Source organism: Nothoprocta perdicaria, unplaced genomic scaffold (genome assembly GCF_003342845.1).
Source record: "Nothoprocta perdicaria isolate Ctin4 unplaced genomic scaffold, notPer1 scaffold_416, whole genome shotgun sequence".
Lineage (NCBI taxonomy): Eukaryota > Metazoa > Chordata > Aves > Tinamiformes > Tinamidae > Nothoprocta > Nothoprocta perdicaria.
The window spans coordinates 184,666-212,646 of record NW_020455662.1 but is presented as its reverse complement, the minus strand read 5'-3'; the positions used below and the strand labels follow the sequence as shown (position 1 = coordinate 212,646).

Here is a 27,981-nt window from a genome sequence, read left to right as displayed (position 1 = left end):
CAAGAACTAATTAAGAAGGAAGCAGATTTTGATCAATGATCTTCGAAGTATTGAACTTGTTTTGTTCTTCCTTGATCAAAAGGGTCCATGATGTTACAGCAAAATGTTAAGCATGAGGTTTTATGTGCTACTTACTTAAAACAATATATTGGTGACTATAGCTGCAAATACCTGCTAAAAGCTGCTAAAATGCTTGAGTGAATGTGACTGTGTTTCTTGTAGAGGAAGAGGAGCTTCCTGTTGCAGATGCTTCTAAGAGGACAGCGAGTTGGGGCGCTGCAAGTCTTGGGGAGAGCCAAGGGAAGGGAAGGAGCAAGCGAGCTCAAGCTGGGTATGAAACGTCACTCTGCGGCACGGCGCTGGTTGTCTCTTCGCAAGAGTTACTGAGCGGCCTTGTTGCCAATAACCCAAAATACCAATTTGGGGTAAAGCCTGCGAGCTGGAGAGGGCGGCGCAGGGCTGTGGCTGGGCTCGGCTGGGCCCTCCGTGTCTGGTACGGAGCTGAGCTGAGCCCTCCTGGGTGCACCGAGCAGCATGGACTGGTGCAGAGGCCTCCGGGGCTTTCCCGTCTTGGCTCTCGCCCTCTTCTCCATGACAGGGCAGAAGTACAAGCTCCCTGCTCTCCTCTCTCTCYGCATGAGGTTAATGGTGTGTGCCTATCTTGCAGCCACAGTCATGCACACTCAAGTAATTKGAGAGAGCATCGACTGCTAAGACCCGAATAATTGGGTGGTTTTCTCAAAGAGCAYTTTTGTAAAGAAAATAAAATGAGTTATTTGAAGGGAGCGAGCTCACAACGGTTTTTGGTGTGTCATTGCAAGTCATTCAGCATTGAGTGAATGCTCCAAGTACAGGATGTCTCAGGATTGTGCTGTTAACTTTGGAAGAGAGCTATTGATAGCGGGATATAAAGACTGTAATTGTATCAGCAAAGGTTGAATCAAGTCTAGCTGAGATGAAAAGTGACCTTATCAGTGGTCTTGCAGTTTTAAACTTTAGGTTTCCTTCTGTAAGTCTATTAAAATCCTTAGGTCAAAAATTTCTTTGTTATTTGAAGTGGATGAAAAACTAGTTTTTTAAAAATGTRTGTGTCTGTGTGTGCGTATTTATACCCACACATGTGTGTATGTGGTGCACACATACTTTTACCCACCCAGTATCTTTTCCTGTCAGGGAAATGAATTTGCGTTTGCCAGTTGCACTCGCTGCCTGTTCAATGCAGGACAGAACTGAATCACACGCTGTTGTTCATGGGAGACTTKTGCTGCTCTACTTAGATGAATAGCAGGAAATCCTTAAGTGCAGCAGAAGTCTAATATTCAATTTTTATTCCATATTTGGAAATAGTTCCTTATCGTTACTGTGGGTGTGCTGTAATGATTTGTGAGACTAATTTCTGGGAGCTGAACTAAAAGGAGGCCTAAGGCCCTGGTTCTTAGTGCTCCCTGCCTTCAGACAAGCTCTGCTGGAAGGAATTGGTGCTGGCCTGGGGTAGCCCACGGAAAAACAGGGTCTGTTTCAATCAATGCRACTAAAACCAGCTAAAGAAGACTTCGAAAGGAACCCTTTGAAACCAGCTCCCCATCTAGGTTAGAGAGTCCCCTGCTCTGGCATGGAAGAGGGAATGGCAGTGGGAAAGATACAAGCAGATGGTTCCATGGAAAGTGGGACGGCTTCCTTCAGAAACGGGGCCGCCTCATGCCAGCTGGCCAGGCAGGGACACCCAGGGACTCTCTCCTTTTATTTATTATTTTTGTCGTCTCCTTCTGTCTGGTCTGCTCAGAGGCCTTGTCTTGCATGGTGAGGTAGATGGGATTGAGAGATGTAGGAATCTACCTCAAGGTAAGGAAGCAACTTCATTTAGAAAACATGTCCTTCTTAGCCACATTAGATTAAAATTGTGGTTTTTTTTTTTGTTGTTGTTGTTTTTTGTTTTTTTTTTTTTCTTCGTCTCCTTCTGTCTGGTCTGCTCAGAGGCCTTGTCTTGCATGGTGAGGTAGATGGGATTGAGAGATGTAGGAATCTACCTCAAGGTAAGGAAGCAACTTCATTTAGAAAACATGTCCTTCTTAGCCACATTAGATTAAAATTGTGTTTTTTTTGTTGTTGTTGTTGGTTTTTTTTTTTTTTTTTTTTCTCTCTCTCATTTTGAATGTGATGGGTGTTTTGGAGACGAGCACCAACACTCCAGATTGCTCTGGCCCTACAGTGTTCTGGGCATACCTGGTGTCTCCGCAGCCAGAGGTATGGCAGTGTGCAGTTTGCAGATGTGTGACTTTAAGTGTTTCCATCCCTCAGATTCTCCCTATCTTTGAAGATCTCCAAGATTTCCTCACAGTCATGGAGATCCGGCACTGGGAGTGGCTCCTCTTTCTGGTYGAGTGGCTGGAGCTCCATCCGCTTTTAGCTGCGCCTGTAAGGGGCAGCTCACTGTGCACATGCCGCAGGGAAAGGAAGAATGACTTAAAATGGCTAAAGCATTTGAACATCTTTTGCTTTTAAATAGCAGAGTCTGTTCTGGCACGACTAACTTTACTCGCTTTCTTAGTGTACTTTATAAGGACAAGCTTAATTTGTTCTGGAGCTTTAAAGTAGCAAAACTTAGCGCATAACACAGATTGTGCAACTAGTAGCAAACTAAAGGAAATGAAGCACATAAATGAGGTAAATGAAATGCTAAAGCACGTTCGTGGCTGTGTGCTGCAGTTTTGTGTTTTGTTTTCCTTTCTCGTGTAGGGACTGTAGTAAAAAGATGTCAGAGTTGATTTTGACAAAAGCATCAAATTAAAACTCCATGTAAAGTGTCTGATTTGCTGCATTTGCCAGAGAACGCAGCTTCCTCCAGGTAGCCTATTAAATATGATAGAGGCTTGKGGATGGTTGCACTACTGGAAACATGAATTATGTAGGAATATAATATTTTTCTTTCTGATTCATGCTCCCGAGCAGTACATGCAGCTATGCTGGTCTCATAACTACTTCACTAACAGCTAGCACCATCCAGATGCCAGAAGAACAAAATTAAGTAAAAATCTGTTGGAATGAAGAGTTATTTTGTTTTGTTTTTGTGTTTATTAGCATTTCATAGATAACTGTATTTAATAAGAAAACAAAATATTGAAAAGTAATGCATGGGCAGCTGCTGCTCCTCCTCGTGGGACTGCTGGGGGGTCWCAKCACATTAGCTGCCGAGTTTTTGGCWGCTCCCTTCGTTCATSTGCCCCTGCCCCCTGCCTTTTGCTGTGAATCATGCAGTTATTTGTGTCCGGCGGGGAGTTTTGTATACATGTGTATATATATACATGCATATATATCCTGTCTCGCCTTAAGAGAATCCAAACAATTTGGAGACGGCAGGGCTGGCGATTGTACTTCCAGCCTTGCTGTATCCCTACTGCTTTCCTAGATAGCAATAGTATTTCATTTATTCTTTTTTTAAGCATAGCCCTAGCCACCAGTGTGTTGGAGCGCCTGGTTTTGCTGGCTGTTGGCAGTGGTGTCTGAAAGCAGCCAGCAGCATTGYCACAAGCGCTGGAGCTCCGGGTCTACACCCAGCAGGTAATGGGCTTTGCCTGAAGGTGAGCGCTCCGGTGAGCTACGTGCTTTTGCTCTGCAACAGCTCTCACAGCAAAACTGTCTCTCTCCTTTATCTTTTAACTTCTGCTTCTTGAAAATGCTCTTTGCATGCTTGGCTTTGAGAGAAATTTCAGGGACAATATGTGTTGTGCTGAGGCAATCAGGAGCGCTCTGAAAGGCTGAAGTTTCTCTCTGTATCTTCCTTACCAAGAAGCTTTCACTGACGCGGTGTAAGTAGGAACTTTATAAACTTTGCAATTTTGTCCTTTTTACTGCCTTTGGGACCTGGCTTCATACTTGCCGTGGTTCAGGAGTGCGCTTGGTGTAAGGATGAGAATAGTTGTAGCAGCTTTTCCATGGAATGGCATAGCTGTTTGGGGAGGAAGGATTGGGATTCCCTGCCCTCGTGAACATGAATGTAGCACCACATTTAAATGCGTGCAAGCCCTGGAACGCGAGGGATGTCCTAGGGTTCTGGGACTTGCCGAAAGGCACCTTCTTGCCTCCACAAGGATGGTGTGTGGTGTTTGCTCCCTCACTTAGGTACGCGTCTTGTAACAAGTACAGAGTAACTTTACTCAAGGGCTGCTGTATATGTATTATATGACAAGTGTGGTTTCCAAAACAAGAGCGTTTCCACTGTTAGACCCAGACTCATCTGATAGGAAGAAGGCGCTATGTGATACAGCACAGTTGTGCTGGAGACTTGTATCTGTCTAGAAGGGGACATCTTCAGTCCAGTTCTTCCAGGGACAGTCCTGCCGTGGTGTGTGCCGCTGTCTGACATGYGCAGCCTTGCCCTTTCCCTGGCAGTCTGCGCTGGGGAGAGCGAGCGCTGGTTGTCCTGGCTGCTGTGAGGTCCTGAAACCCTCTAAACAGGAAGGTGTTGCTCTTCGTGGCTCACTGCCGGTAACACGTTCTACGTGTTTATCTTTTCTTTCAAATTGAAGTATTTGATAGAATAGAGTTCCCCATCATGGCAGCTCAAATATTTGGTGAGGTTTTACTCTTCAGGTAGGTTGTCCCTGGACATCYTTGTTTCCATATCCCACTTGACAAGCTGGAAACTGTAGTCTAGAGTTACCAAGCAAATTCCCTGAGGGCTTGTGGCACCKGTAGTATGAAATCCTGAGCGATGGGTTGTGGGAGCTGCAAACTTGCATCCTCTCCAAGGCTCTCCTTGGCCATTGCCCTCTGTGCAGCAGCAGCACCCGGGCTGGGGGGTGGGAATACCAGAAGGCCTCTCAGGAAACATCAGCCAAGGCTTGGACCTTGCTCTGGTCTACCCTGGAAGCTCCAAGACTGAAGCTGTGGTGGACGCTGCTTCCTTTCACTCTCAAGTTTTTGTAAACTGAAAAGTGAAAAGAAGGAACTGGCCTGGATCAGCCAGATCCCACAGGAAAGGAGCTGTGGGTTGGAAGGGAGACTCACTCAGACGAGGCTCTTGGAAAAATCCAGCTTGTCAGTATGGGGCCGCTGATGCCCTCTCTCCTGCTGGATTCATCCCCCAGCTCCTCCCAGGGGTGTTCACCCCTCGCTGGAGCCCATCCCATGCCCAGTGAGCCGTATCCGTGGCTCTGCTCCAGAGGTGCCGGCACCCMCTCCCTTTCAGGGATGAGCAGCACGTGGGGCTGCTGGCAGCTCCTTCTGGGGCCATCGCGTCGTTCAGACGTCTCCGTTGTTCAGAGCCTGCCCTGCCTCGCTTCTTCCAACATGCCGGGCGCTGTGGAAAGAAAGGTCTCAGGTCGTGCTCAGCCCGAGGAGTTTGTGCCAGAGCAGGGCTTACTTGACGCGACCTTCTTCTCAGGGCAGGCAGCCGAATGTGACGCTGGGCGTGAGACACAAATAGCACGGTTCCATTGTGCGGATGACACGAATTTGGGAGAATGGGGAGGCTTCTGAGGACATTTCCAGGAACTCTGGGTGGCACCTCCTGCAAACATTCCCGTCGGTGTGGCGAGCTCAGGAAGCGCCCTGCGCTCTCCATAAAAGGTCCCATCTTGAAGCTTCTTCCTTCCCCCCGCCCTCCCTTCTGGCATCGTTTGTTTGCAAAAGGCCAGGCTGTAGCGCTTGGCTTAATTGCTCCCAACTGGATATTTGGTTCGGGATGCGGATTGTGCTCTGTCTGTTTGGGTTAGCTGGCAGGTYGGAGCGGAGATGTCTCAGGGAAAGGGAGTTCTGCGCTGCGAGCCAGCGTGCTGGTTTTGCAGGGTGCCCGGCATGTCCTGCTGGGCCTGCGCCCTTGCGTGCCTCCCCGGGAGGCTCTGCCGGGCTCCTGCCTGCAGAGGGAGCAGATGCCCACTGACCTCTGCCTTGGGGGCCTCAGGCTTCACTGGAGGGGCCTGGCTGGCAGGGAGGGCGCGTGGGGCGTAGAAAGCTGGTGCTCATGGAGGTGCCTCCCTCTTCCCTCCATACCGAGTGGTGTCCATGCACGTCYCTTAGCTTTGAAACAGCTCCCCTGAGCTCCTCGATTTACCCTGCAGGCTCCTTTCAGTATTTTCTTGCCTTAGCCCTACGGTCAGGCTTAGCCCCGCTATTTATAGCTTGGCATGGTGGTGCCGGCAGCGTTATCTCCCTTCTACAGGCTTAATAAAATCAAGCGACTTAGACCTGCTGTTTGGTAGTGCTGGCATTGGCGACACTGGGAGCGTGGGGAAGACAAGTTCATGGGAGACAAAATTGCTGCCCTGTTGGATCCTCGTAGGAATATGAGTGAAGCAAACGGTAAATAGCCGGTTGCTCCCTGGTGCTGGCAATGCCTTAAGGAAGAGTTAATCCATGTTGAGCCTGGGTTAGTATGCAGTCCTCCTGACATTCCCAAATAATCCGGGGTTTTGCTGTAGGAGAGCGTTTCTTGAAATAACGTGGCCGTTGCCGGTGCCGGGCTGCGTGTGTTCAGCCCTTACTGAGCCCTAGCTACTCGAGCACTTTGTCTGCACAAGCAGCCCGTGTACAGCGGGCCTGCGAGGCTGCTGCGGTAACACCGCTCCCAGGAGCTGAGCCTCCCACTGCAGCGAGCCCTCGAAAGAGGGAGCTCCTCCAGAAAACGCTCCCTGGATTATCAGTGCGGCCTAAAGGTGCTCCTAAGGGGAAGAGCTGGTCACCTAATGGATTTAGGCTGTGAAAGAGTTTTCTGTTCTTGTTGATTGTTGCTTAGAAAAATAAAATAAAATATGTCYGTTACATTATTTGATGGGAGGGTTTCTAGAAATCCCCCAGCTGTCCATGTGCTGTTCTGTTGAATGGATGTAGAAACATGAGGCTCATAATACGTCTTTTTTAATATATCTTTTTAAATGTGTCTTGAAGCCTTTCTGGTGACTTTCGCAGTGCCTAAGATCTCCGGGATGGAGAAGCTGGGAAGAGCGATCCCTTTTCCAAGTGAGTAATGCCTTGCCCTGCTCTGTTGCAGTACATGTTACCATGGCGATGACTGCAGGGACGACAACATCCTTTCCCATGAGCAACCACACCCGGGAGAGAGTGACGGTGGCCAAGCTCACGCTGGAGAACTTCTACAGCAACCTCATCATCCAGCACGAGGAGCGAGAGACCAGGTAGCGCCTTGGCTCCCTCTTGCCTCCATGCAGCCGTTCAACGCTGGCTTTTGGTGGCGTTGCCTCAAGGACATGTTAGTCCACTGGCACAGAGCGTTTCGTAGGTGTCCTTAGCTCGGAAGCGGAGGGCTCATCATCTGAGGACACAGAAAGCCTTGGAGCTGTCGTCCATGCCCATAAACCCRCGAGCGTCCCTTGGCTCTGGGGGGACTGACTGGTCTCGTTGAGTTACCACCGCTTTGTGGAGACCACACTGTGCGGGCTCTTGTCTTGCAGCACACAGGAGGCTGCTGCTGCTGTTGACCCYGCCATGGTGTGTCCCCCAGGAATGAGCCCCATGGAGGGGTCTGTGCTTTGGCAATGGCTTGGGATGTCTCCTCATGCTCTGCAGCACTGTGCTGCAGCCAAGATGAGAGTGTGTAAGAAATGGGGAGCAGGATCAACGTGGTGGAGGGGAGAGAGAGAGACAGAGAGGGGGGGGGGGGGCTGATGCCCCTCGCGTTGGGGCGCAGATGGGTCACCATCGTTTCGGTTTCTGTGCCCCACTCTGGCTGCACAGCAGTGAAGCGCTGCTGAGCGAAGGGTGGGAGCACCAAGCATTTGATTAGAAGGAGTGCTGCGGTGCAGTGTCATCAGCATGGGAAATTAGTGTTCCCTTGGTAATATGTTCTTAATTGAGGGCTTTTCAGCCGAGCAGCAGGGTTTCCATCTCTTTCTTGCATTCTGTCATTATCCTGTGTAATGRAGCTGCTTGGTTTTTATGAGAATAGGCTAGTGGGGGCCTTAATTTGGGGTATCCTGCGGAATTTCCTGAAGTGTGCAAAGACACAGGCTGCCTGGTACTTGGGGCTCAAACTCCCTGCTGCCCCTGGCAGGCAAGCGGCTTTCCAAAAGCTGCAGCCTGAGGGTCAGGAGGATGCAGCTCATGGGTGGGAAAAGAGGCATTTGGTAGAAAGGGGCTCCCCACAAGATCATTTAAAGACATACAAATTCCTAGAGCAGTGGTAACTGTGTGATTGGGCTTCTAATGCCTAAATCTGCAAGCACGGGCTTAAATGTGACCTGAAAGTGGATGCTTGAAATTTATTTGTGCGTTTTCAACAGATTTGGTCACAAATGACTAAAAGCACAAAGCAAGCGATGGGTTTTTACATGTGCCAGTTGAGGCAAGCTCTTTGGTATCTGGTATCTGTGTTGTCTTGTTATAATCCTATACTTGTTTTAAATTAGAGAAATGAATCCATTGTGTGTCTCCTTTGCAGGCAGAAGAAGCTGGAGGTGGCAATGGAAGAGGAAGGCTTGGCAGATGAGGAGGTAATGCTACTGTAATACTTGAGCAGATCACTTTGCTAAAAGTTGCTCAGATTGGCATTTGAGGAGTTAATTTTAACATTACCTTGTATTAAATTATTTTTTATCATGTAAATGAAGTTTAAAATTGCTTAGCTTTTGATTTGGTATACAGAGGAGAAAAGAATGAGATGCACATGGAAGAAGTGGGTAGAAAAAAAAACGCTGAACCAGTTTTCTCATGTACCCTTGCTCCATTCAGATATGGGCTTGAAGGGAGCTCTTCCCAGTTGGCATCTCTCAGAATTTTGCTCAGTAAATTCCTTTTCTGAAGTCCATCACATTGCTGCTGCCTGTACTGCGTTCAGCAGAGGCACTGAAATAAATAGAAAGGATCAGTCCCAGGTAATTCCTAAGCTTGATGCAACTTCTGGGACAAGTGGAAGGTGAATGTGGGTGCATATTGCCATCTCGTGGCTTTAGATGGCATTATCATCCCAGTACTCCATCCTGATGAGGCTGATGATCCCAGAAGGCTGATGATCTGACTGGCAGCCTTGGCTGTCTCCTTGGCCTCTTTGGGAGCACACCTAAGTGCTTATCTTCTCTGAGAGTAAATCCCACTGTCCAAATAAATAAATTACTGGGACCTTTGTATAAAACACAATGTTCCGGACTCAGACTTTCAAGCAAATTTCTCCATCACGTTTTCTCCATCATCTTCACGGGTGGGAGAATACTTTGCAGAAAGGGAGATGATCTATCTTGGCTTTCTACGACCACACGACTTATCAGTGCCCGTGCAATGTTTTCTGTTAGAAAAAGCTGCGCAGGTCCCAACATGCCCGCAAAGAAACGGAGTTTCTGCGCCTGAAGAGGACAAGGCTCGGCTTGGATGACTTTGAGTCTTTGAAGGTTATCGGCAGAGGAGCTTTTGGGGAGGTTTGTGCATTTCCTGCTTGATTGGGACATAAAAAAGGGGTCAAATGGTAAAATTAAACATTTTAATTATAGAATAACAGTTCAAACTTGGCAGTTTTATTGCAGAAGAATAGCTGTTTTAGTAAGTCTAGAAGTGTGGATAAGACCATTAATCAACTATAGGCACACATTTATCAAGGGCTATTAATGAACCTTCATTTCCTGTAGCCCTTTCTATTAGCTCCAGCTGATGTTGTCCACGCTGCCCCTTCAAGTGCTACCACTGCCATCTTTATTGTCAATTTATTGTATTTTCAGTATTTTTATATTGTCTAACTAGTGTTAGAATGGCAGCTGTGTATATGGTGTATAGAAATATGTGCTTTAAATGATTTCTTTATTAACATGTTTTTGAATATGTAATAAAAGAACCTTTCTCTACCCTACAGTTTGAGCCTTCCAGGATATAGCTCTGTGGGGCCTAGTTTATGAGGAATATAGGATTGATGGGGTTGTATTTCTCATTATAGGTACGTCTTGTTCAGAAGAAGGATACAGGCCATATTTATGCAATGAAGATACTAAGAAAAGCAGATATGCTGGAAAAAGAGCAGGTTTGTGTTATATAAGATTCTTGAATTTCCAGGTTACTCTGTGTAGAGAATTGCCAGTTGCTCAAGTTCTTTGTGCCCCTTCCTATTTGTTTGTATTGCCCACTCCTACTCTGTGCAGCCCTGATAGTGGCACTGCAATCCAAGGCCTCTATGGAGGTGCCACCACAGCACAAAAGAAAAAGTGGAAGTTAGGAAATAAGGTCATATAGTAGCATTTGTCAAAATGTTTTATTTGCAACTGATTTGGAACATTAACAAAGGATTTTTTTCCCCTTTTGTCCTTTATCATTGCAGATTTTTTTAGTGCTTAATCCCAAATTCTGTATTTCATGAAAAACAGTACCATGACAAAGTGAAAACTGAGAGTACTTAATGTTTTCCTTTGGTGGTCAGATAGCAACAGATGTTATRTTGTCTGTTGTTTGGCTTGGCTTTGCCTTTGTTTTGTGTTTTAGTCAGGCTTTGTGACTCTTCTGTTTTGCTTTTCAGTCAACAACTTGCTGCAAATTCCCCATAGGATGAGGCAAATACTTTAGCACCACAAAGCAAAAAGATCAAGTGCAGATATTCCAAAGGAAAGATAAGGAGAGAACTTCCATCTGCCCTACCTATCCAAACACCATCATTAGCTCTCTTATGGCATCCCACTCTTTTATTATTATTATTATTATTATTATTATTATTATTATTATTATTATTATCATCATCATCATCATCATCATCATCATCATCATCATCATCATCATCATTTTCTCCTGGTGCAGCCCTCTTGGCTCCTCAGCCCTGTGTCCTGGGCACAGAGAACCACAGAGAAGCAGCATATTTAGCACAGCAGCCAGGATGTACATGGATGCAAATAAAAGAAAATGAAGACTTGCAAGTGTAGTGGCATTGAGAGATGTCCTGGTTGGTTTGGTTTTCTTAAACAACATTTCAATTTGGAGTGTTGCTACCTGTGGAAGGTGTGAGGAGTGAAAAGAAACATTTATATACAGGATAGACGCAGCCAGTGAGTTGGGAGCCCCTACTACAGGGAGGGAATTCAAGGCAGTGTCAASTGGACACACACTTACATAGTGCTACCCTTGGCTTGTAGATCTAGGGGTAAAGCGAAGGAGATTCTTCATTTGCTATTTGCTGGAAATGTGGTTTTTTTTTTTTTTCTTCTTCTCACACAAACACATTCATTTCAAGAGTATCACACAGACATTGTGATAGAAAAGCAACTGCTTTAGATGAGAACCTGGAGACTTCCCTCTTAGAACAAACATTCCAGTGTCCTGCTCTGTGCTCTCTGCTCCCTGTGAGAGCCGCCAAACCAACACTTGCAGTAGAAAGCAGCAAAAGGAGCATTAGCAGAGGGCAAAGTTCTTCCTCCTCTTCCCTTCCCCACCCTGATTCCCATCCAAAAACAACCCAACAAATAAATAAAAAACTGATTTTAACAGCACACAGTTGACCTGCTTACCTGTGGCAGAGTGCAATAACATGGCAGCATCTCCTGGGCCCAGTCCTCTTTCAATACTGGCTTCAAGTAGGAGTTGCAGAATATCCCTTAATGTGATTTTTRGTGCAAGTGTCAAGTGTGTTAATAGTTTTAAAGACACTGCTGGGACTTGAATGTCCTGAGCAAGGTCAGAGGTGCCCAGATTCACTTGCCTGGGACCAACATGAGTAGCAGAGCTCATGAGCCCTGGGCCAGCTTCCCACTCCTCACGTGGAGAAATGGCCCAGTCTGCTCTGCTTCCTCTCCCCTGTCTCCAGCCTAAAACTCTTCTCACTTTTTGTCTTTTTCTTTCTATGCTGATATGAGAAATCTGTTAAATTTTGACGATAATCATGATGTGTCTGTCATTTCATCTCTTAAGTTGTGCATTAAGACAAGTTCTATGTTTTTCCAGTCAGGATTTGCACATGGATTGTACACTGGATTTTGTCTATTGGTGACTGTGACTTTGCAGTAGGGATGCTGCATTACTAATCTGACACCTGCAGAACTTTATATTTTTTTAATGACCTTATTTCATTTTATGATATCATAATAAAAAAGGAATTGCTCTTTTCCTCCAAACTTTCTCATTTCTTACATACAAACAGAAACATCTTAAATAGACATGCTTTATGTTTCTAGAGATTGCATCTGTAAAGTTGCATAAAAGTTATTCTCAACAATCAGGTGAATCTGTGAGTTTCTGTTGCGGGTTTTTGAATGCCTTTGTAGGACCTAGTCTCTGGATGAAAAATATTTTCATTGTCAAAGATGATGAAAATGAATTATAGCACTAAGAATATTACATGACTTTTAGTGTTCAAGTACTTTAATTGCCCTTTAATAACAGTATTTAAACAAAATCCATGTTTTAGGTGGCCCATATCCGAGCAGAAAGAGATATTTTAGTTGAAGCAGATGGAGCCTGGGTAGTGAAAATGTTTTACAGTTTTCAGGATAAAAGAAATCTCTATCTGATCATGGAGTTCTTACCTGGAGGTAAGCTCTACATTGTGTTACTAGGTGATACAAGTACTTCTTCCTGTTGCCAACTTCATAGAAGTGTTACAAACATGCATGCTGTGAAATTTATGATGCTATAAAGTTTTAATGCTGTTTAAAGTGTAGTGACAGTAATATAACCCATCCTGATCTTAAGGGAAGGGGGATGCTTGAGGCAAATGTTAATATAATTGCAGACTTGGATTGAATAATTCTTCTAGCCTTGGGTTAAATAATTCTTCTAGTCCAACGTTTCCCTTTTTTTTTTTTTTTTTTTTGCTGATTAAGTTAGTGACAGTAATAAAAAGAGAGCTCTTGCTGAAACAGCTCATTTGAGCAACCAATGTGTTAAAACTTTTAGGGGGAATAAGTATCTCACTGGACTATTCCATTAAAATTCATACTTAGAATTTTTAACGGGGTTATGTGCAGTTTACTAAAAATATGTTGGGTTTGTAGGTCTTTGAAATAAGTCGGTTATAAGGTTAAATTTGGAATCTCTTGAGGATTCTCATGGAACTAGCCCTGTGATTGAAATGATCTGATTTCTGTGCTGTATCTTCTGCTCTTTCGTTAGGTGACATGATGACCTTACTAATGAAGAAAGACACCTTATCCGAAGAGGAGACACAGTTTTACATCTCTGAAACCGTGTTGGCCATAGATGCTATTCACCAGCTGGGATTCATTCACAGAGATATTAAGCCAGACAACCTTTTGCTGGATGCTAAGGCATGTAATACGCATCTAAACTGCCTAGGTTTTGAACATCTCTGCAGATAATGCCATTTATAGCTGGGGGAGCTGGGAGTGATTCCAGGAAACAGCAGTGTCACCCCAGTGACTTGAACCTCTCTGCTGTAAAGGCAGAAAATGGTCAATACCTCTTTCATGTAGAATATCTATCTGCTTAACAAAGCAAAACTGCKCTATGTTGGAAAGGCTTTTTGAGCATGAAAACACTCACTTAAGACTGCCCAACTGCTYGTATTCATACACATTAAAAACTGATATGCACCAGTTAATTCAAAAASTGTGTAAGCCTGAAGCATTCGGCCYGTGCTGCTTTCCAAGCGACCGTTTCCCTCCTGCAGTTACCTCCTTTGCTCCGTGATCTGCTTGCTGGTGGGGACGGGYGTCGCGTGTGAGCGCTGCGAGCCCTCGGGCAGACCCTGGCAGGCCTGCGGACTGTGTGGAGCTGCCGGCTGCACGGGTGGTTGAAAGCAGGTTACCATCAAACCAGAGCAACAGCAGCTCCTGCCGGAGGCTTCTGCCTCTCGGAGGTGTCCAGGTCAAAACAAAGCCAGGCAAACTGGCTGCCCCCAGCTGTTGACTGTAATCATTGTTAGTGGGTTGGCAACACTAACAGCCCTTGGAAAGAAAACCCGTTCTCCTGGTGCGTCAAGATTCACTCACTATTTATTTGCTTGGCACTACACAGTCCATTTCGAGTCCATGGCTCACATGCAGCCTGAGAAGGCAAGTGTAGTTATTGAAACAACTTTCTTTCTCAAACATTATTTTATATATATATATATATTTTTATCTTTTCTTTTTTAGGGTCACGTAAAACTCTCCGATTTTGGGCTATGCACAGGTTTAAAAAAAGCTCACAGAACTGAGTTCTACAGGAACCTTACACACAACCCACCAAGTGACTTCTGTAAGTATACGGTGTCCTAATTAAATGTTTAAAAAGCTGTGAGCTGCAGCCACRTGATAATTGAGTTCTCCTGGATTAAGCAACATTGCTCAGGCTGATTGCACTTAGTTGGAAAACCTGTTTCCAGAACATGGAAGTCTTTCACAGGAAAGAAATTATGATTTCTATAGGTTTTACTTCTTCCCTTTCAGTATGTTTTAATGCATATGTATATTTAATGCATATTTCATCACTGAAGTCAGTGATGATCTCATGAGCCTTTTTGTAAGAACAAGGTTGCTCAAGATTGCCTCAGTCACACTTCCCCATTAGTATTTTATTCTACAAATGAAAACTTTCTCAGCAGTTCTGCTTGCATTCTGCATTTGCTGTTTAAAACACCCTGCGGTGATCTGTATCATACCTGAGTATCCTCTACCAGACTAATCTGCAAAGCTTTCRGCAAGTTCTAATTAGAATCACTGCTCAAGTATCCTACCGGTGTGATTCTCAGCTCGGTGTTGGGCACTAGTTATTCTCTGCCCTTTTCCTCTCTCCAGTTGTAATCAGGTATTTGTTTCTAGAAGAAAGCAATTTAAAGAGGCAGAATGGTCGTTCATTGAATCCAGCTTGCTGTCAAACTTTTTCTTTTACTTCTCACAAAGACATCTAATACCTATTAATTATTTTCTAAATTAGCATTTCAAAATATGAACTCAAAACGAAAAGCAGAAACATGGAAGAAGAACAGGCGACAGTTGGTGAGTCAATAAAATTAAATATAATCATATAATCTTTTTTTTTTCTCTGAAACTATATAAATAAGAACATAAAATAAAGACTGAACATTAATGCTAGTGGTTTTTAATAGAGTGGCCATAGTTGCAGAGCTGACAAGCTGTAACTGGCATTAAGTGAATGGACATAAGCTAAAGTCAGTCCATCGCCCCGGAGACGACAGAATTTCAGCCACGCCGATAACTTCCCCTGAGCAGCAGTTCCAAAGCCCCAAATCTGCAAATCTGAACTTTTTATTTTGGTCTCTCTGTCTAGGAAGTGATAGGCTGCACTATTTCTGGAATGCTTTGGAGTTCTTCTTGGTGTCATTCTGAGGCAGAGTGAGATCACCCTGCAGTCGTGTTGCTTTGTAGTTCAGGCCCTTTCTCCCTCTTGGAGCTGCCTCTCTGGAAAGAGGAAATCTCAAAAACTAGCACAGAGTGACCCAGCAGAGCTATGTGGGGAAGCTAGATGTATCGTCWTGCAGCCCAGCAAAGAGGGGACAAGGTTAAATTAAATTACTTTTTTCAAAAGTAATTCAAGTAATTCATAAAGGAAATATGCTCTTGGTTTTTAACTAGTTTGAAAGTAAATATCTTAGCTGTATTCAGCCAAATTAAATATCTTATTTTTAGTCAAACAAATGAAAGCAAAATATTCCATTTCCAAAGTACAAGTCAGACTTTTTTTTTCTTTTGGGGGAAGGAGTTGGCTGGTTTATTTGGGGGACTCCCTGTGCTCATCCTTGCAAAAGAATAATGTTCTTCAAATTTTAGATATTGTGGATTTTCAAATTAAGCATTCTTGTCCATCCAAACAAGATAGTGTATATGAATCCCCAGGAAAATGCTTTCCAAAGTCTAAAAACCTAATAATTGTATTAAAGAGTTTATGGATTTGTTTTTTTTTTCCTTCCTTCCTCTTCCCCAGGCATATTCTACTGTTGGCACTCCMGACTACATCGCCCCAGAAGTATTTATGCAGACGGGCTACAACAAGCTCTGTGACTGGTGGTCTTTGGGAGTGATTATGTATGAAATGCTAATAGGTAGGTCACAAACCACAGCCCCAGGCTCGTTCAGAGGGCAGCGGGACGCGTTGGCTCATCTCATCTGATCCCCTCCGCAGTGCAGGCAGTAGAATTTCATTGCCTTCTTCCTGAAGGGAGCCCAAACTCGGGTTTCCAGAAGGCTTTAGAGTGCTCCCAGCTTTCCCAGAAGACAGCAAGAGATGAGGAGGCCTCAGTAAAATGTCCCAGTGAATAACTGCTCGCTATTAAATGTTTCAAGTTTCTACTTTTTAGATTCAGGAGCTATGGTGGCAAAAGCCAGAGGCCCTGGCTACTTTCCTACTGTGGGAAAAATGCATTGATTTTTCTTTGTCTTTGTGCAGGGTATCCACCTTTCTGCTCAGAAACACCACAAGAAACCTACAGGAAAGTTATGAACTGGAAAGAAACTTTGGTATTTCCTCCAGAGGTGCCCATTTCAGAGAAATCAAAGGATTTAATTCTAAGGTCGGTGACAGAAGCCCACATAGGTTCATAGCCATCTTCCATAAGAATAACTTCCCATCCTGTGGAGAGGAAACTTTGGACTAGGAGAAAGGGTTGGCTTCTCCACCTCACCATCCTCACTGAATCTTTCCATCCTTTTCCCTTTGCTTTTTGTTGAGCATGAGGGAATCAATTTAAAGATCTTGACTTGCACTGCTGTATCAGGAAACAAAACAGAGCAGCCTGGAAAGAAAAGAGCAATTAAAACACAGCTTTGAAGTTCTTGGGGAGGGAACTAAAAGCGACTGCTCACCAGTATTCAGTGCACAGAACAGAAAGTTTTGGATGTATTGCATAAAGTCTCATTTTCAAAGTCACTATTTGTCTGCATTAAAGTTTCCTGAGGCTTTTTAGTTTCAGGCACAAATGCTGTCTTGCCATGAGAGGTTGTTGGGGTCCAAGAGTTGACTTTGATATTTTTCAAAGACAGCATTACAGACCCATATGAAGTTGTTATGGGCAAAAGGGGAAYGTGCTTGGGACAGAGCTGGGAACAAAATACATTGCTAGTCCAGGCAATGCTCCAGGASCAGGCAACGAGCACAACAAATGCAGCAAATTGCTACTCTTACAGCAAATAGTTACAGTGACATTAGCCCTCACAATCCAAGTTACTTAAATGTTGCTATTTCTGATTAATAGCATAATAGCATTAATAGCATAATAAAATTGTTGCACACAAACTTCTTACAGTGCATTTCTCTAGCATTTTGCTCACGTTGTCTAGGTGTTGTGAGCACCCTGAGTTCTTCACTGAAAGTACAGGGGTTGTTGCTGAGGATTTCTTGATCTTAGGTCTACTTGGCGCATGTTTATATATTTGAAATAATTCATTTTTTAACCTGTCTTGCTGATTGGCTGGTGAATTTAGTTATACAGTGATTGCTTGTATTATTTCATGTAGGGTACAACCATCCAATTGCATATAGCTGAACAAAGAACTTAAGTTAAAAACATCTTTAGTCAGACAACTTAGGAAAACAAGGCCAAAACTGCAGGTTAGACAACCTGCCCATTGGGTCCTTTCTCCCTGTAGCTAGGGCATGTTGGGCAATGGGGACCTGAGCCTGAAGGGAGTTACAGACAAAGCAGAAGTGTCTTAGTTTCTGTGACTGTGGCTCAAAACAGACTAAAGGAAGTTCAAGCTCAATTATTTCCCAAGTGTCACTCGACTTCAGGCATGAGAACATTGCTGGTAAAAACTGGGGAGAGTTTATAACCTCACTTGCTGTGTTGCTGAAATGCCTACTGCAAGTTCRGCTAGTTGGCAAATGATTACCTTTTTTTTTTTTCCACATTGGAGAGTATTTGATGTGAAGAGTGACTCGCAAATATGGATGATGGGATTGTGTGGAGAGGTTTATATAGGTTCTGCATGACTAAGTAAACAGCGGCTTTTGCTCATTTTGGCCCAGAACAAATATCTCATTTGAAACAGATCAGGTGACTTAGAGCAATAGGAGGCCTAAAAGAATGTGCAGAGGAGCCCTCAGTGGCAGAGTCTGAAAAGTCCTCGGTCCAAACACCCCTTACACGGCCAGCAGAGCAGCAGCTTCTCACAAAACTTGAAAATCAGAATGAAGCAGTTTAGACCAAGTGCAAGTTACTGTCATCATGGCCTTCTGTTTTAGGGCATTGATAATATCCTCTTAATAATATTTCCCTCTTCCCCTAGCTGCAATATGCTGCTTTTATGCTACACAAGTGATGGAACTTTCCTTAAAAATTCCTCCAATTCCTGATATAGGATACCATGGCAGTTTTATTTGCTACTGTTTCTTTCTACCTTTATTGTAATATTTTCCTCATTATTTTCTTCTTTCTCAGGTTTTGCACTGACTCAGAAAACAGGATTGGTAGTAATGGAGTAGAGGAAATAAAAAGTCATCCCTTCTTTGAAGGAGTGGACTGGGGACATATCAGGTATATATCCATTTTATATAGAGAATAAAAGCCATGAAGGCAAGGATTTCCTGCACTGTGATGGCGAGAACAATCCTTCCCAATTTATCTTTTATGTTGAAAGGCAGCTGCCACCAATTAGTGCGTGGCAGCCAAGGTTTTCAGGCCTTACTGACATCCCTAGATCTGATCTGRTCAGAGTTTCACCAGCTTGAAATGCCTCAATTAGCCCTGAGTGCTTGGGCTGGAGAGCAACCATGGTAGGGTGGCTCTGGTATTGCTGACTTGCACTCTGATATCATCAGACAGCTCCTGTTCCACTGGGAACAGGCTTTGCAGCTACTCCTCCATTTGACTCCGTTAGAACGGGGACAAGGCAAACTGTATCCTCAAGATACGGGGGAAATGGAGGAGTTGGAAGGTGAGGCAGAGGGTAGGAGCAAAGCCCAGGGCRTGTGGGTGCTGTGCCTGAGTGAAGCGGGGCTTGTGCAGAGCAGGGGGCAGAGGCACCAAATCCCCTCCGTGGCCAGTCCCGAGGCAAAAGCACCAGTTTCTAGCATGACTTGGCATGTGCAAGGTGCCCGAGCCACCTTTGTGTGTTCCCAAAGCTGTGGCACCCCAAAAGCAGGCTGTGTAGGGGTGCCCCAACATTTTCATTTGAAATAATAGTGACTAGTCAACCATGAAGTTGTGCCATTTCAGTAATAYGGCACTTTTGGACATGAAAATCCATAGCGTGGATGTGTAATGACCTTGTCCCCCTCTCTACTCTTCCCGCCTCTGGCACAGAAAGCCTCATGCAACTTCTCCATCAGTGCAGGCGACACGAGTAAGCAGCAAAGGCAGCAGCTGCTCACACCACAGCTGGCAACCTGGCAAAGAAACTTCTACCCCCTACACCYGGAAGTGGGTTTAATTACAACTGCAGTAATTACAGCCGTAATAACCTTACATGTGTACACTAATAACATTCCCACGGTGCCATGTTTGAAAGCGCTGTCAAGGTGCAGGTCACTAGAGCAGCTATTAACCCTCCAGCTTCAAACTTCTGAAGGGCCTTGCCTGGGTCTTGAGCTAACAGGGCAGCAACGTGTCAGGGTCGACTCACCTGGGATGAGTTGCTGGCAGCCTGGATCAGCAACGGGAGCTGTGGTGGAGCAGTAGCTGGAGCAGCTCCAGCCTGATGAGTGCTGAGTTTGTAAAGCCAAATGTGTGGAGACTCCAAAGGGGAGCAAAATCCTGCTTGGCTGGGTAGGCTGGATCTGTGAAATGAGGGTAACCAGAGTGGTTCCTGGTAAGAGCAGCGATCGCAGCGAGAGCTACATGGTGAAGTGGTGGGGAATGTGGTTTCAGCTGATGCAAAAGCATGTTTTCCCCGAGACGGCCAAGGCAGTGCTAATGCTTGGAGATGGATGAATCTCTCTGTGATGCTGGAAGATGCACAAGTCTTGTATCGTTGTAAAGGACTCGGTTAGACCCCTGTGTATGAAATGAAAGGGGTGTTGTGATTAAAGAAAAGCTAAGTTAAGCAAAAGTGGAATTTAGTGTCTCTCTACCTAATAATCACTATTTTTGGATTTATTTCTGTGTTTAGGGAAAGACCGGCTGCAATCCCTATAGAAATTAAAAGCATTGATGATACTTCCAACTTTGATGAATTCCCTGAGTCTGATATTTTACAGCCAGGTGAGACTGATGTCTTATATCCCACATTTGATCCACGCTATGCCAGAATACTATATGATTTGTGTGTGTGTGTGTGTGTTGTATCTGTTTTTCTAATATCCAAATCCAGCAAGTGTATGGGCTTGATCTAGAGATTTTCTTTCAAATATAAATGTAAATCTATAAACTCTTGTAGCATCTGCTTCTGTAGAGCCTGGGGGTAGAAAAGACCAAATACATTTAAACTGTTAAGTTAATTAGTAAAAATGGTTTGCATTTATTTTCACACAGTGAACATAGAAAACAGCTTTCTACCATATTAGTATAATCTGTCTAACTAAATCCTGTTAAAACATTATGTCTTGATTTACTTTACATCTTTAGTTTTTGCATTTGAGCTAAACATGAATTTTAACATATTTATGGGCAGAAGTTTTGAAGGCAGATGAATAAAAGCCAACTCTAAGTTATTTAACATAGCAATTTATGAACTTCAATGACTCTACAAATTATTTTGTTTTTTAATGTTATTTTCTGTTGGCAAGTGGCATGAAATTCTTRTATAGAGAAGGCCTAATTCTCTGAGGTACCAAATTCTCCCAAATTMCTCTGTTTTCACTTAAATATTTATTGCTCAATGATAGGCAGATATATTACAGTGATTATTAATTATAGATAAGTTAGATATGCTAACACACACCAGAATGATCAAAAAGCCTTTTTTTCTTTTTTTTTTTCCCCCTATCTCCCTGAAGTAGCTTTAACTTAACTGTGAAGTCAGTTCTTCTAAGCCAAAAGTATTCAATCTCCAGTGCCTAAGATTGGGTATATAAGTTCATATTTATGTAATGCAATATATAATGTAGTGGGTTTTGGTGTTCACATCACTGAAAATGTTACTGTACATCTAGATACCTAAATATGAGCTTGTACACCTGTATTATTGGCCACTTGAGTTGCAAATGTCTTTAGAAATMTAAGGACAACCACCTGAATGCTGAATTTAGATGCTCCCTGTACCAAATATCCATGCTGAGCACGCCAGCCGCGTTGGTCRCTCATAAATGAGAGGTGTCTGGGTCTCCCAGCTGCTGTGGAAGCCTTGCAGGTGCTGTAAGCAGGGAGGAAGTCCTAGAAGTGTAAAACGTGGGATATATGTAATCCTCTGGGGATAGATGTAACTTTTTTTTCTGTTTATGATTTATGTTATAGGGATTTGTTATGCATGAAGTGTCCTAAATGTTATGTTTTCAGTAACTATGAAATAGCATAGGTAGTAGCATGGTAATAGCAGAGGTTCGTGTGAGGGGACAGTAGCTTCTGGTGTGCCCACAAACTAAAATACAACATTTGATGCCTCAGAGAGATAGGCTGAGATGACTGCTCTGCTCAGACCAGTGGCAAAAGGCCACTGACCTCAGTAGAAACGGGGCTTCTTCGGGGTGCCAAAGGAAATGAATTTTGGGTTTATTTGCTTCAGTGCCTCATGAAAAGCCCTCTGCTACGTAGCACTGCTCTCAATTCTTGCTTGTTGGTTTGTCTCGCTTCTATTTCTGAATTCCAGTGCCAAACACAACGGAGCCTGACTACAAATCCAAAGACTGGGTTTTCCTCAATTACACCTACAAGAGGTTTGAAGGGCTCACGCAGCGTGGCTCCATCCCTTCCTACATGAAAGCTGGGAAGTTGTGAACCGAAACACAAACCCGCAAAGGAAAGAAAAAAACCCACAAACCTCAGGTAGCTGCATCACCAGACCCGCTTGGCGTTAGTTATCAACACATTGACTCTGGTGCGCATCAACTTCACACAGAAATTCTACGGGATTAGGATTTCTAAGACTACTACAGGAATTAGTTGGCAGTGCCAGCTGGCTTTTTTTTTAATATTTGAATATTTTTGTTAACTTTATTATACAAAGGTACTGGAATAAAAAGGAACGTACATCCCTTTGTAACTGCACTGCCTATGTGTGTAGAACGGTTCTGCCTCTCTGTACTGTGGCTGTGTTTGTACTGTAAACCATCTAATCCACCCAGGAGTAAAAACATATCATTTTATGCAGCATTGCTATTCTACTGCTCACCTGGTGGTTTTTAGATAGATAGGCAGGATGGAAAACTATTGCCCGTATTTGCAAACCCTCTAAGCAGTTGCTGAGGGAGTTCCACTTGTGGTCTACAGCTTAGCCCATGAGCAYGGCAGCGTTCGGTTATTTAAATCAGCAGTTCATGTGGGGCCTGCTTACACCTTCCTTCCTTCCTCCCCTCCAGAGCCCCACACTAGCAACTCATCCATAATCTTCTCTTTCTTTATTCTCTGTGCGTGGCAACGGGACAGTCCCGGTGACCTACGCAAAATGCCAGTACAGCTGTTTCTGTTCAAGCTGATTGAGCTTTAAACCTGTTAGCAAATTCAGAACTAAAAATTGGAATCTGAAGTAAAATGAATTGTTTGTTGGTTTTTTTTTTTTTTAAAGGAAGTTTTGTCCTGATACCAAGTTCTGAGGAGATGGCAGTCTCTAAGATTGTATTCCTGCCTTGGTTGCAGGAYGGATAATCTTATCGCTCTTGAGAATTCAAGTAGCCTTTTCTGTCTCTGCAAAACAGGTATTCTAGAAGAGTGATCAACCTGCTGCTTTTACTGTTTTTTTTTCCTAAGATGTTCCAAGCAGGAAAGGATCCTGTCCCTGCCTTTTATTTTCAGCACCTCCATTAGCAGCCTCCTCTAAGCCGGAGCAAGCCGAGTGCCCCACGAGGCTCACTCTCCCGCAGGCTCCGCGTTCTCCCAGCGTCTCTGTCACGGACTGTGACTGTGGAAGGGAGCGGGTGAGCGGGGGGCCCAGTGAGCAGGGCCCACAAGGCGCCCCGAGCGCAGGCAGCAGTGCCTGCAAACACTGCACTGCCTACGGCCCCGGGCWGCCGAGTCCCTCGCGCTGCCTCCCTTCTGCTGCAGCTGCCCTGAGCGCGCCCGGGCCGCCCGCTGCAGTGAAGCACAGGATGCTCTGACCTGCAGTGGGCTCCATTAGACTCTCTTTTTCCTCGACAAAGTGGAAACAATTATTTCTAAAGCCATTACAGGAATGTCTACTGCTGCTAGGCATGAGGCCATCAGCTCTTCCGAGCTGTCTGTGTGCTTTAAAGCGCCCTGGGGGGTTCATTGTTGCACAGAAGCCCATTTAGCACAAAGATTTCTGTGCCCTGGTGTTGTCTTCCCCCAGCCAGCAGTTCAAGGGCTTCGGTCGTGTCTTTGTTCAATATTTTGTTCCTCTTCAAACATCTGATGTTCGGCTCATCAAAAGGGAATATCCATTTATACAATATTATATGAGAGTATGGCCACGCTAAATTTTTGCCTTGAGGCTTGACTKGCATAGGGACAGCTTATTATCTCCCAGTTTTTCTTCCTAAAAGTTGCACTGATTTCCAGGCTGGTTTTAGCCCTGTCAGCAAAGGTCACCTAGAACCATCCAAAGATTGTTCAAAACTTGTAGCTAACTTAAACCCACATTTATATTTTGCTACCACTTTCTACCAGTGGCCTAGAACTAGCAGGGCACAATTTTCTTGTCTCCCTGCTCTAGGGCTGATCCGAAGTGTAAGCCTGGCCCCACAGGATACTGCTATTCAAAAATCCATTTGTTCTTTTAATTTAGTTTTAATCCCTAACCTTGTTTGAGGGGGCTCGTGTACACTAGAAGTGGAATTCCTCSAGAAAAGAAAAACACATTTCAAAAGACCACAGTTATCCTATGTGTAACAGAAAGAGAAGTCTTCGCTTGAACTTGCCAAGACAKGGGAAACTGCAAATGCTCAGAAATACTGGTGATATTTTTTTTTCCCCCTAGTGGGGCTTAGGGGAGGGGAGATRAATATACACTTAACTTAAAGCTATCTATTAAACAACTCTGTCTGTACATACTCACTGGTTTACAGCCTTGGAAGAAGCTCAACCCTTATATTTGTAACACTAAAGATAATATGCATATAAAATTGCAGATGATTAATCATATCAGTGCTCACATAGGAATTATATCCTTATGGAAACAGCCTGCAGCCTATTTAGCAAACACTTCTGTATTGAATAGTTGATTTTTTTTTTTTTTTTGAAAACATGGCATTATTTTAACCAATAAGTTAAGATAAAGACAATATTAACTACTGCTTTTAGGACGATAGGGTTTTTTTTTTTTCTTTTTTTAAAGGTAAAGCTGTGATACTGTAATGGATTAAAGAGAACAGAAGGTTAATCTACACTGGCTTTCAAAAAAAAAAAAAAAAGGAAGTGTAACATATCTTTTGCTTCATTATTTTTGTCCTCTTCTTTTGAATGGCTGTGTTTTTCCTTTGGCGACGTCTGTCACTGTGCCTTTTTTTTTTTTTTTTTTTTAATTTTTCTTCTTGGAGTACCAAAGATCCTGAAATGGCTTGATGATTGCAACCATGTGAAAATGTATTTTCTGGGAGCTTATTTTTGTTAACTTCAGTTGAAACACGGAACGGCGTCCRCAGATTGCTCTCGGAAGCTAACCTGTTCCAGCAGGGAGCCCTGGAATGTGGACGCGGGGAGCCTCCACCCTGCCTCAGGATCCRAAGAGCCTGGAACAGGCGAGGATGTTCGGACTGCAAACCCCAGCCGAGCTCTGGCACTTGCTTCCCCCTCCGATGAGCGCGAGCGGCCTGAGGCCCGGGACCCTGGCAGAGGTCCTTTCCTGTGTGACAGGAGCTCAAGCCAACAACATGCCAGCAGAGAGAAAGCGCCTGTCGCTGGTGCCGCGTCTGCACTGTTGGTTTGCCTTGCTGGAGAGCTGTATGAGTGTTATTTTTATAGGTCAACTGTTCCACAGCCGGGAGGATGAGAGCACAGGAGGGGCAGGCGACGTGGTCCGGGTGCACGCAGCGAGGCGCTGCAGGGAGAGAGGGCCACGAGCAGGGCGAGGAGGGGTTTGTGTGGGGCGAGGAGGGGGCTGGCGCGGGCTCCCAGCGGCGGCAGCGAGACGGGATCGCTGCAGCGCAGCCCGGGCGCGCCGCGCRGCGATGCTTAGGAAGTGCTCTCCCTTTTTCAGTACCATGAGCAATTACCAGCGCTGTAACATACTGTACCTTGTCCTTTCAGCGTCGAGATAGTGCAGCAGCTCGTTCTTGGAGTCTAAATGGCAACTGCTCTATTTTTTCCTAGACTGTTTCATTAGTTGTGGTTGGGAAAGTTACATAGAAGCATTATAAAAAATTTATATGAGGCTTTTTACAGCATTTGAAAATAAACGTAGCATTCTTTTTGTAAAGTTGTGGGTTTCATTTTTTTCATGCTCAGAGCACTTTACATGAATGGGCTGGATTTGTGTCCCTTCCAGCTTGGCACACATGGAAAGAACGGAGCCGCTTGGCATGTGCATCGTCACCTCGAATGCTCCCTGAGGCAGCGCGGCCGGGGAGCACAAATTGCCTTCCCTGTGGCAGCGGCAGCTGCATGCAGCCAGCTCGGAGGGGTTACTGCTCTTCCCAAGAGCTTCCCTTTCTCTTCCCTAATTTAGGCTAGTCTAATCTGGCCTTCCCTGGGCAGCGTCTTCCTGGATTTGCTGTAGAAATACCTGTGCCTTGCTGTTCCCGATTCCTTACTGAGAGCATAGCGGGAACACACACATGAAACACGAGTGCAGGGTTGTGCAGCTGACAGCAAACAGGAGCTGGGGCCTGCCACTCTCTGTAGCCCTCCACTGAGTAACAGCCCTCTGCTTGAGAAGAGCTGCTCTCAGCAATTGAGACAATTTTTACAGAATTCTGTTTAAGGGGATTGCACTTTCCTTCCGGTTACCAGGAAATGTTGCCTTAGTTCTTAATTTCCTTCGCTTACTAAATCCCCTTTGTTTCAAAAATATGTCACTTTAAAGATGAACATAAAGGCTACGCCACCAGCACATTCAACATTCAAAATATTCAAAATGTTTTTGGAAATCAAGCATTRTTAAAAGTATAGTTCTATGTTCATAAAGCATCCTGCAAGTATCTGATGTGCTTTTTTTCATTTTATTTCTTCCTGCACATAGCTTTTCATGTACTTAAGCAAAATATTTTCTTTCATCACTTTTTGCACCGGTTCCTTGATGCCACATCTTTGTTTCGACAGCACCTGCTTTAAGCCTGTTTCCAGGGAGCCCCTTCCTGTTGCTGCTTCTCTGGAAACACTTGCTCTCTCTCCTCACCTTCAGCTGGTAGCGGTTCCTCCCCATCTACTTCCCAGCTGCTCCAGAGGCTTCCGCTCCCCCATGCAAAGCGCAGCACTCTCCCTCGCCTCCGCATTTCCCGACACAGACTGAAAGCGGTTGCTGGCATCCGCAGGGTAAGCGCTGTTATCTTCCAGTGCTTGTGTAAAAGCAGGGCATGAGCTACCACCTTCCCTGCTTCGAAAGGGAGACAGCAGGTGCAGAGGGCGAGCGTTAGTGTGCACCCAGTGCTAAAAGGCTGGATGTCCTTCCAGGGATTCCCACAGAATCTGCACCTCCCTATGGATGCCGCATATGAGGGAGTGTACAAGGAAAAACACTGCAGGTGTTACAGGTCAAATTTCCTTTGCCTTTACTGCAAAGGAAATTACTGCCTTTACTTTACTTTGGCTTTACTGCTTAATTTAGGAATATAGCACCGTACATCACGGCAGGATTTGACCCAGCCTGGTCCACAGAATGGAACAGGAATGTTATTTCAAGCAGCAAACACGTGAGCGTGATTCCTGGACTTGCAGAGTTCACAGTCAGCGAACGACCATCGCAGTTCTGCTGGGTGACTCATGTCCCAGACAGTTACAAGGCCACTGTGTGCAGCGCTCCTTGGCTTTCTGATTTCAGTTAATTCTATCATGATTTAGTGGCCCATAGTTGGCAAAACTATTAGGCACTGGGCTCTTGTTAGGCATCCAGAAAATGATGATGTAGAATATCATTCCTGATTCTGCCAGGAAGTAGAAGGCTTTTCAAAAAGTTAAGCTTTTGGTTTTGTTATAATCGAAAGTGACATCAAGTTAAGAGACTTTCAGTTACGAGATTTACAAGCAATTAAATTACTGCACAGCACAGACCTCCTCAGCTAGAGCACTTTTGAAACCACTTATCTTTTTGACTTTTACAATTTTGTTACAAGAATCACCAAGTAAATTGACTGACCCATTTGCCCCACTAGTTAGATGAGAGAAAGATGAGTAGGAGTCAAGGCCTCATGTCCAACTTGTTTCAATACGGAAGGAATTTGTCAGTGATTAACAACAGATCCTTGAAGGCAGAAGATAAGGCTACTGCAACCCAGCCTGGCAAGCGGCATCATGTTAATTTTACTTGGGAGTTTCTGTGCTGGGCAAATACAGTGCAGCTCAGTGCTGCCAAAGCCTGAATCCTTCAGAGCTTGATTTTCACTTCTTTGAAGGGCTGTTATTGAATGGAAACAATTTTTAAAAGCTTATTTTGTTTCAGGCTGATTGCAGCATAATTACGCTATTTATATAAGTTCTAAAGGAGAAGACTCTCCTAATTTGGGGAAGAACTTCTGCTTTAAAATGATGATATATTTCTTTTATAATGGATATGGTGTATTAAAGAAAAAATGAATGTATTGACCGTAGGGATATTTTGCCTCTCTTTCTTTGGTCTGTTTTTCCAGCAATCTAAAACAGATTTTAGCTTGTCTGTGGATTTGCATCGCTTTTCAATGCCTTAAAGCATTGAAAGCTCCTTGCAATTTGTGAGTGCCTTGAAAAAAAATCACCGAGAATTCTAGGCAGGGAATTTATGGCTGTCTCAAGACTTTTCTTGCTGTGCCCTTTGAAGTCATCCACTGTGCTCCAGGAAAGCACTAAACAGTCTAAATAGATTGAGAATTAACAACAACAACAACAACAACAACAAAACTTTTCCCCGGGAAAGTGATGGAGCAGCTCCAGACACATGGAGCAGAAGAAGGTGCTCAGGAGTAGCCAGCATGGATTCACCAAGGGGAAATCCT

At 44.4% G+C, this 27,981-nt stretch overlaps 1 protein-coding gene across 1 annotated transcript; it reads left to right on the top strand.

Moving 5' to 3' along the window:
* Window positions 1-6,994: 6,994 nt before the first annotated feature.
* STK38L (serine/threonine kinase 38 like) lies at window positions 6,995-23,906 on the top strand. Its single transcript, XM_026045918.1, has 13 exons — window positions 6,995-7,133; window positions 8,396-8,447; window positions 9,243-9,365; window positions 9,875-9,958; window positions 12,323-12,446; window positions 13,027-13,181; window positions 14,010-14,112; window positions 14,791-14,852; window positions 15,799-15,916; window positions 16,261-16,384; window positions 18,251-18,346; window positions 19,920-20,011; window positions 21,555-23,906. Exons 1-13 carry the CDS (start codon window positions 7,000-7,002, stop codon window positions 21,680-21,682), a joined length of 1,395 nt encoding a protein of 464 aa, XP_025901703.1. The 5' UTR covers window positions 6,995-6,999; the 3' UTR covers window positions 21,683-23,906.
* The last annotated feature ends 4,075 nt before the right edge of the window (window positions 23,907-27,981 follow it).